The sequence below is a fragment of the Salvelinus sp. IW2-2015 genome, unplaced genomic scaffold (genome assembly GCF_002910315.2).
Source record: "Salvelinus sp. IW2-2015 unplaced genomic scaffold, ASM291031v2 Un_scaffold2048, whole genome shotgun sequence".
In the NCBI taxonomy this organism is placed as follows: Eukaryota; Metazoa; Chordata; class Actinopteri; order Salmoniformes; family Salmonidae; genus Salvelinus; species Salvelinus sp. IW2-2015.
The window spans coordinates 134234-144678 of record NW_019943392.1 but is presented as its reverse complement, the minus strand read 5'-3'; the positions used below and the strand labels follow the sequence as shown (position 1 = coordinate 144678).

Sequence of the window (10445 nt, the reverse complement as noted above, 5' to 3'; positions counted from 1 at the left end):
CCATGCAAAGTAGGGTTTTGAACCCATTGCTAGTAAGATCTGACTACAGTAGCCAACCTACCTCTGATACTGTTGGGGCAGAGATGATCATCTGGGAGGGGGCTGAGTGGGTGGAGCTCAGACTGGAGGACGAAGGACTGGGCTGAGATAAGAAAGAGAAAATATATTTACAGTAAATGAGCCACAAACCAGATTATTTACAGTAAATGACCCATGAACCAGATTATTTACAGTAAATGATCCAGAAACCAGATTATTTACAGTAAAATTAGCCAGAAACTAGATTATTTACAGTAAATGAGCCAGAAACCAGATTATTTACAGTAAATGAGCCATAAACCAGAGTATTTACAGTAAATGAGCCAAAAAACAGATTATTTACAGTAAATGAGCCCAGAAACCAGATTTATAGTAAATGAGCCAGAAACCAGATGATTTACAGTAAATGATCCAGAAACCAGATTATTTACAGTAAATGAGCCAGAAACCAGATTTACAGTAAATGAGCCAGAAACCAGATGATTTACAGTAAATGAGCCAAAAAACAGATTATTTACAGTAAATGAGACAGAAAACCAGATTATTTACAGTAAATGAGACAGAAACCAGATTATTTACAGTAAATGAGACAGAAACCAGATTTACAGTAGATGAGACAGAAACTAGATTATTTACAGTAAATGAGCAGAAAACAAATGATTTACTTCCTTCTAGAAATAATCTCTTGACTGTTAAGTAGAAGTAAAGGACCTCATCCAACCGATGCAGAGTCATTGTGGTTTTAGCCCGCAATCAGCAACCTTTATCAGCTTCACCTGTAGTCATTTAGAGCCATAACACGTCCTGGTGTTCCCCCATGCAGATCTAAGTTAGCATCTGGCCTTACTTAGCAGCTAGTTATACTGTAGTTAACAGCTAGTTTAAACTTATTGGGCAGAGTCTTCTGTGGGAATAAGAATTATAACAGAAAAAAAACTTTAATTATCCATCTGGCGAAGGAGCTTGGTCCGAGATGGGGAGGGCTCACATGGCTGAGTCTCTCTGTGGGTATAGTGGGTACAGTACAGTGAGGTGGGTAACAGTGGGTACAGTAGACACTGCCCTGGCGTAGGACAGACCTGCATACGGTAGATGTCCTCCGGTGTGTTCCATCACCATGCCGTCCGTCAGGATCACCAGGTTACCCGTCTCGCTGGAGGTGTGAGAGGACAGTGAGGAGGACGAGTGGCGGATAGACCCCAGCAGATTCAGCGGACTGGGGGGGAGAAGAGAGAGAGAGAGGGGAGAGGGAGGAGAATGGAGAGGGAGGGTTGTGGAGGGGGGGAGTGAGGGGTGAAGAGAAGGGGGGGGGGGGGTTGGGGGAAGGAGGGAAGGAAAGGTCGGGAGGGTTGGAGGAGGGGGAAAGGATCGGGGAGGGGTGGGAGGGAGGGAGGGAGGAAAGGTTTGGTGGCCGTGACTCGTGAGAGCACTGAAATCACCTTGGTAGAAGAAGGATTTTGTATGCATGCTGGTGTGTGTTGATCAAAATCTCTGTGTGTGTGTGACCATATCTTCTGTGTGTGGTGTGTGTGTGACCATAATCTCTGTGTGTGTGTTGTGACCATATCTTGTGTGTGGTGTTGCTGTGTGTGTGACCCATATCCTGTGTGTGTGTGTGAACCATATACTCTGTGTGTGTGTGTGTGTGTGACCATATCTCTGTGTGTGTGTGGTGACCATATCTGTGGGTGAACTTCTCCTGTGGTGTGGTGACCATGTGGTGGACCTATCATCTCTGTGTGTGTGTGACCAATATCCTGTGTGTGGTGTGACCAGATATCGCTGTGGTGTGTGTGAGACCATATCTCTGTGTGGGTGGTGTACCATAATCTCTGTGTGTGTGTGACCATAATCTCTGTGTTGTGTGACATATCTCTGTGTGTGTGGTGAACGATATCTTCTGTGTGTGTGTGACCTATCTCTGTTGTTGTGTGACCATATCTCTGTGTGTGTGTGACCATATCTCTGTGTGGTGTGACATAATCTTCTGTGTGTGTTGACATTTCAGTGTGTGGTGTACCATATACTCTCGTGTGTGTGTGACCATCGTGTGGTGACCATAGATTCTCTGTGTGTGTGGTGACCATATCCCTGTGTGTGTGTGAAGGACCAATTCTCTCGTGTGTGGTGTGACCAATCTCTTGTGGTGTGTTGGGACCATATCTCTGTGTGTGTTGTGAACAATAACTCTGTGGTGTGTGTGTGTGTGTGTGACCACCTATCTCTCTGTGTGGCTGTGTGACCATATCCCTGTGTGTGTGTGTGAACCAATATCTTTGTTGTGTCGTGTACCATATCTCTGGTGTGTGTGTGACCATATCTCTCTGTGTGTGTGGATCCATATCTCTCTGTGTGTGTGTGACCATCATCTCTGTGTGTGTGTGACCATATTCTCTGTGTGTGTGTGACCATATCCTCTGTGGTGTGTGTCGACCATATCTCTGTGTTGTGTGTGACCAATAACTCTCTGTGTGTGTGTGACCATATCTCTGTGTTTGGTTTTTGGGGGTTTTGCCATATCTCTGTGTGTGTGTGACCATATCTCAGGGGCTGTGTGTGTGTGACCATATCTCTGTGTGTGTGTGTGACCATCATCTGTGTGTGTGTGGACATATCTCTGGTGTGTGTGACCACTATCTCTGTTTGTGTATGTGTGACCATAAATCTCTGTGTGTGTGTGACCATATCTCTGTGTGTGGTGTGTGTGACCATATCTCTGTGTGTGTGTGTGTGACCATGATCTCTGTGTGTAAATTTGTGACCATATCTCTGTGTGTGTGTGTGACCATATCTCTGGTGTGTGTGTGTGACCAAATCTGTGTGTGTGATGTGTGACCAAATCTCTGTGTGGTGTGGTGTGTGTGTGGACCATAGATCTCTGTGTTGTGTGTGGGTGACCATATCTCTGTGTGTGTGTGTGTGTGTGACATATCTGTGTGTGTGTGTGTGTGTGACCAAATCTTGTGTGTGTGTGTTGGGTGGTGGTGTGTGTTTGTGTGTGTGTTGACCAATCTCTGTGTGTGTGTGGTGTGACCATATCTCTGTGTTGTGTGTTGTGTGACCATATCTCTGTGTGTGTGTGTGTGTGTGACCAAATATCTCTGTGTGTCGTGTGGTGGTTGTGTGGTGTGAAACCATATCTTCTGTGTTGTGGTGTGTGTGTGTGTGCACCATATCTCTGGTGTGTGTGTGTGTGTGGTGTGTGTTGTGTGTGTGTGTGTGTGTGTGTGTGTGTGTGTGTGTGTGTTGTGTGTGGACCAAAATCTGTGTGTGTGTTGTTGACCATATTTCTGTGTGTGGTGTGGGTGTGTGTGTCGTGACCATATACAGTGGGGAGAACAAGTATTTGAAACACTGCCGATTGCTTGCGGTTTTCCCTATTACAAAGCATGTAGAGGTCTGGGTAATTTTCTATCATAGGTACACTTCAACTGTGAGAGACAGGAATCTAAACAAAAATCCCAGAAAGATCACACTTGTATGATTTTAATAATTAATTGGCATTTTTATGCATGACATAAGTAAGCTTTGATCCACCGTATCCAACCGTAAGAACTTCCGGCTCTCACAGACAATGTTCGTTTTTCTTTAAGAATAGCCCTCTGTTCTCCACTCATTACCTGTATTACTGCACCTGTTTGGAACTCGTTTTGCCTGTAATAAAAGACACCTGTCCACACACAAGTCAAAAACAGATTCCAACTCTCCACAATGGGCCAAGACCAGAGAGCTGTGTAAGGATCATCAGGGATAAAATTGGTAGACCTGCACAAGGCTGGGCAATTTGGGCTACAAGGACATAGCAAGCAGCTTGGTGAAATGAAACAACTGTTGGGCGCAATTATTAAAAAATGGGAAGAAGTTCAAGATGACGGTCAATCACCCTCGTCCTGGGGCCTCCAATGCAAGAATTTCACCTCGTGGGGCATCAATGAATCATGAGGAAGGTGAGGGATCAGCCCAGAATACACGGCAGGAAACTGGTCAATGACCTCTGAAGAGAGTGGAACAGTCTCAAAGAAAACCCTTAGTAACACACTACGCCCGTCAGGATTCAAATCCTGCAAGCGCACGCAAGGTCCTGGCTTAAGCAGTGCATGTCCAGGCCTGTCTGAAGTTTGCCAATGACCATCTGGATGATCCGAGGAGGATGGGAGAAGGTCATGTGGTCTTGATGCGGACAAAATAGAGCTTTTTGTCTAACTCCCACTCGCCGTGTTTTGGAGAAAGAAGAAGTATGAGTAACAAACCCCAAGAAACACCATCCCAAACCGGAAGCAATGGAGGTGGAAACATCTTCTTGGGGATGCTTTTTTCTGGCAAAGGGAAAAGGACGACTGCACCGTATTGAGGGGAGGATGGATGGGGCCATGTATCGCGAGATCTTTGGCTGAAAAAACTCCTTCCCTTCAGTTAAGAGCATTGAAGATGGGTCGTGGCTGGTCTTCCAGATGACCGCACGAACACACAGCCATGGCACAAGGAGTGGCTCCGTAAGAAACAGCATCTCAAGGTCCTGAAGTTGGCCTAGCCGTCTCCAGACCTGACCCAATAGAAAATCTTTGGAGGGAGCTGAAAGTCGTATGCCCAGCGACAGCCCCGAAACCTGAAAGGATCTGGAGAAGATCTGTGGAGGAGGGGCCAAATCCCTGCTGAGTGTGTGCAAACCTAAGGTCAACGACCTTACAGAAACGTATGATCTCTGTAATTCGCAAAACAAGGTTTTTGTACCGAATATTTAAGTTTCCTGCTTTTCTGATGTATTCAAATACTATGTTCCATGCAATAAAATGCAAATTGAATTACTTAAAAAATCATACAGATGTGATTTGTCGGATTTTTGTTTTAGATTCCGTTCTCATAGTTGAAGTGTACCTATGATAAAAATTACAGACCCTCTACATGCTTTGTAAGTAGGAAAACCTGCGAAACTCGGCAGTGTATCAATACTTGTTTCTCCCCCCTGTATCTGCTTGTGTATGTGTGACCATATCTGTGTGTATGTGGAACCTAATCTCTGTGTGGTAATGTGTGACCATATCTCTGTGTGTATGTGGGAACCATATCTCTGTGGGTAGTGTGACCATAATCTACTGTGTGTATGTGTGACCATATCTTCTGTGTGTATGTTGGGGACCATATCTCTGTGTGTATGTGCTGACCAGTATCTCTGTGTGTATGTGGGACATATCTCTGTGTGGTATGTGTGACCATATTCTGTGTGTATGTGGCGACCATATCTCTGTGTGTATGCCTCACCTGTTGCCTGTGAATGATTTGAAGCTGTCGGGGCTCATGGGGCTGTGCGTAGCCAGGATGCCTGTTGTGGTGCCGGAAACCAAGAACCAGAACAGGCAGGACTCAGCTTGTCAGATCCTGGCAGACCCTGTAAGATAGAGAACGCACTAATAAACGATCCCTTTTTCAGGACCCCGTCTTTCAAAGATAATTCATAAAAACCAAGTAACTTCACAGATCTTCATTGTAAAAGGGGTTTAAACACCTGCTTCCATGCTTGTTCAATGAACATAAACATTAATGAATGCACCTGTGGAAGGTGGTTAAGACAGCTGAACAGCTACAGACGGTAGGTCACATTAAGGTCACAGTTATGAAACTTAGGACACTAATGAGGCCTGGGGCGGTGGTGTACCTGTGTAGTTGTAGCCTGAGGTGCATGGGATGCATGGACCCTAGCTAACTTCCGGCGCCGTAGAGAATGGCAGCCTCGCTTCGCGTTCCCTTGGAAAATATGCAGTATTTTATGTTTTTTACGTTGTTAATTTCTTACATCGGCTACCCCGGGTAAATCTAGGTTTTCATTACCATACGTCGGGAGGAACTACTGAATACCGATTTACACGTCACTCACGCATCGTTCTACAGAATATGACTTTCCCGAAACCGGATCGCAGTGTTTTCGCTTACCACGACAATAACGATGGACTTGATCCCAGCCGGCGACCTAGTTTTGATCCTCTGATCCTCTCTGTGTCCCCTCAGTATCTCTGTCTAGTTTTGATCCTCTGATCCTTTCTGTGTCCCCTCCGTATCTCTGTCTAGTTTCAATGCTCTGTTCCTCTCTGTCTCCTCTCAGTATCTCTGTCTAGTTTCGATGCTCTGATCCTCTCTGTGTCCCCTCAGTATCTCTGTCTAGTTTTGATCCTCTGATCCTCTCTGTGTCCCCTCAGTATCTCTGTCTAGTTTTGATCCTCTGATCCTCTTTGTCTCCTCTCAGTATCTCTCTCTAGTTTCGATGCTCTGATCCTCTCTGTGTCCTCTCAGTATCTCTGTCTAGTTTCGATGCTCTGATCCTCTCTGTGTCCTCTGCCCTCTGTGGTAGGCTCCCCGTCGCTGCCAGAAAAATACAGACACAACCGTGAGATGTTGATGCTGCTGCCTCTGCACCGTGAGAGACCCAGCTCCGCCATGTACCCCAACATCACTGAGAACGGACAGGTACAGCTACTGTTGGCTTGGCCCACTCTGCTCCGCTCCGCTTCAATCTCTATCTTCTCTGGGCCCTTATCCACAAAGAATCTCAGGGTATTAGTGCTGATCTAGGATCAGTTTCCCCCTCTTTTTTTTTAGATCATAATGAATATGATTATATGGGCAGATCCTCGGTCAGTACTTCTTCTACTCTGCTTCAATCACTATCTCTTTAGATCTTCTTATTGGAATGTAATGAAGTACTTCCTGGTACAGCCAGAGTAGGATGACCCTCATCTCTGGGTCTGGTACCTGTCCTTATGTTCTTCCTGTTCCTGTTTGCTTTTTTTAGACCAGATTATTGTATAAAAAATAACTCTTTGTGACAACTGCTGATGTAAAAAAAGAAAGAAAAAAAAGGTCTTTATAAATACCTTTTGATTTGGTTCATTGATTGGTTGATGTGTCTTTTCTGTGTCTCCAGCCAACTAACTTCCAGCGAGCGTTGTTCCACCAGGTGATTGGTCCGTGCAAGCCCTGTAGCGACCCTAACCTGTCCGTAGCAGAGAAAGGTACTGTTGTCCTGCCTGTCCTCAGCTTATTGCCTTTCAGTCTGACCTGGAGTCTGTTGCGTTAGGGTTACAGTACTTGGCCTATAAAAAAAGGGGGAAATCATTGCGTACTTCTGATGATAGTCTGTAAGTAGTTTTGTTGCTGCGTTGACTAAAAGTTATCTGTATAAATTCACGAGTCTGTTGTAATACTTCATCACACACCTTCCATCTCTTCTGTCAGTCTGCTGTAATACTTCATCACACACCTTCCATCTCTTCTGTCAGTCTGCTGTAAACACTTCATCACCACACCTTTCCATCTCTTCTGTCAGTCCTGCTGTAATACTTTCATCACACACTTCCATCTCTTCGTTCAGTCTGCTGTAATACTTCATCACACACCTTCCATCTCTTCTGTCAGTCTGCTGTATACTTCATCACACACCTTCCATCTCTTCTTGTCAGTCCCTGCTGTAAATACTTCATCACACACCTTCCATCTCTTTCTGTCAGTCTGCTGTAAACTTCATCACACCACCTTCCATCTCTTCTGTCAGTCTGCTGTAATACTTCATCACACTACCTTCCATCTCTTCTGTCAGTCCCCTGTCTGGTTTCCAGTCGTCTGCTTTATCTGTTGATTCAGTCAGTGGGTACAACGCAGTTCACAGACCTCCTAATACTTCAGTGGTTTCATCCACAGTAGAAAGCCCTTTGTAAGCCTCAGAGTTTATAGGAGGTGATAACCAACTCATGAACACAGTTTATAGGAAGGTGATAACCAACTCTTGAACACAGTTTATAGAAGGATAACCAACTCTTGAACACAGTTTATAGAAGGTGATAACCAACTCTTGAACCAGTTTATAGAAGGTGATAAACCAACTGTTATTCAGAGTTTTATAGGAGGTGATAACCAACTGTTTATTCAGAGTTTATAGGAGGTGATAACAACTCTTGAACAGAGTTTATAGGAGTGATAACCAACTTGAACAGGTTTATAGAAGGTGATAACCAACTGTTATTCAGAGTTTATAGAAGGTGATAACCAACTCTTGAACAGAGTTTATAGGAGGTGATAACCACTCTTGAACAGAGTTTATAGGAGGTGATAACCAACTCTTGAAGAGTTTATAGGAGGTGATAACCAACTCTTGAACACAGTTTATAGAAGGTGATAACAACTGTATTCAGAGTTTTAGAAGGTGATAACCAACTCTTGAACAGAGTTTATAGGAGGTGATAACAACTCTTGAACAGAGTTTATAGGTGTGACCAACTCTTGAACAGAGTTTATAGAAGGTGATAACCAACTGTTATTCAGAGTTTATAGAAGGTGATAACCAACTCTTGAACAGAGTTTATAGGAGGTGATAACCAACTCTTGTACAGAGTTTATAGGAGGTGATAACAAACTGTTATTCGAGAGTTTTATAGAAGGTGATAACCAACTCTTGTTCGAGTTTTATAGAGGTGATAACCAACTCTTGACAGAGTTTTATAGGAGGTGATAACCAACTCTTGACAGAGTTTATAGGAGTGATAACCAATCCTTATTCAGAGTTTATAGGAGGTGATAAACCAAACTCTTATTCAGAGTTTATAGAGGTGAATAACCAACTGTTATTCAGAGTTTATAGAAGGTGATAACCAACTGTTATTCAGAGTTTTAAGAGGTGATAACCAACTTTGACAGAGTTTATAGGAGGTGATAACCAACTGTTATTCAGAGTTTATAGGAGGTGATAACCAACTGTTATCAGAGTTATAGAAGGTGATAACCAACTGTTATTCAGAGTTTATAGAGGTGATAACCAACCTTGAACAGAGTTATAGGAGGTGATAACCAACTTTATTCAGAGTTTTTAGGAGGTGATAACCAACTTTTTTCAGAGTTTTATAGAAGGTGATAACCAACTCTTGAACAAGTTTATAGAGGTGATAACCAACTCTTTGTAACATTTCTCTCCTTCATCTATGTGTGGTACTGGTGTGTTATTGGTCAACCGTGTAAGTCAACATAAACAACATTAATGATACATATTAACAACCCCCCAAAAAGTATGAACAATGAAATGCATTACTAACGCCACCATTACAGAACATTGGCTACATGAATATTAAACAACATGAGCTGGCGCACACCCGGAGAAAATAATTTTATGTAGAGGTGCTGAGTAACGGCGAATAAACTTCAAGCTATAAAAATCTCGTCACACACACCCTATATAATAAACTCCCAGTAATTTATTAATTTACTAATTACCGGGAGTTTATATAGAGATTGTACGACTCTCTGTATGTTTTTAATACATTAATATTACTAACATCGCTGTAAATGCCTTCAATGTTAACAAAAGGATGATCATATTGTTGATTTTAATGATGACGATGATGAAGATGACGAAGAGTTTTGATGGTGATTTTGTTTTTTATTGTAATGATGATATTGTGTCAATAAAACCCGTCTCTCCACTGCAGTCAGATCAACACAGAACTAAAAATATTGCATCAGACGCTGATGATTAGTGATGATTCATGGTTAATTAATTAGATGATTAAGTTCTGGGGGGAACGTGTTAGAAAACAAACGAGAAGCGGAAGCTGGGCTGTAGCTCCACCCGGCTATTTTTTTCTTTTTTCAAGTTAGGGGAAAGTCTATGTGCCAAATGTCACCTCCACTTCTGATATGCGAACACATCATGATTTGTCCAAATGATCTGTGCACCAGAAACAGAGTTCCTCGTTAGTCGGCGCAACCCACAGTCTGTTGACAGACGCTACGATATCAGTTATGTTATCCCACAGTTACGATATCAATTATGTTATATGCGTCTGTCCACTAGAGAATACTACAGTCCTGACCACCCTCAGCAGCTCAGGGTTAGAGTGGACAGTAGAGTGAGGTTGTAATATTATCTGTCTCTCCTCTACAGTCCTGACCTCCCTCAGCAGCTCAGGGCTCAGGGTTAGAGTGGACAGTAGATGAGGTTGTAATATATCCGTCTCTCCCTCTCCAGTCCTGACCTCCCTCAGCAGCTCAGGGTTAGAGTGGACAGTAGAGTGAGGTGTAATATTATCTGTCCTCCTCTACAGTCCTGACCTCCTAGCAGCTCAGGGTTAGAGTGGACAGTAGAGTGAGGTTGTAATATTACTGTCTCCTCCTCTCCAGTCCTGACCACCCCAGCTCCTGGAGTCTGAACAGTGGTACCAGAGAGGTTGCCGTTCTTGTCCCGCCCACGTTGCGAGTGTGACGGCGTCCCCAGTCCCGCCCCGTAGCCTTCCCACGGTAAGACCCTTTATACACGAATGCCAACACTACAACTTCACCTTTTCTGCTGGTTAAAACAATCAAGAAAGAGAGCTGGCACAAAGCATATGCTGCTCCAGCTTCTTTATGGCTTTATTCCAAGAACCACC

At 43.7% G+C, this 10445-nt stretch overlaps 1 protein-coding gene across 1 annotated transcript; it reads right to left on the bottom strand.

The window, feature by feature from the left end:
- Positions 1-61: 61 nt before the first annotated feature.
- On the bottom strand, positions 62-5368 carry LOC139024939 (dedicator of cytokinesis protein 3-like; the record flags this gene model as incomplete). Its single annotated transcript, XM_070439939.1, has 3 exons — positions 5299-5368; positions 1119-1255; positions 62-142 (listed from the first exon to the last, which is right to left on the bottom strand). Coding segments are annotated over exons 1-3 (256 nt in total), but the record flags the coding sequence as incomplete, so codon positions are not given.
- Positions 5369-10445: the final 5077 nt, after the last annotated feature.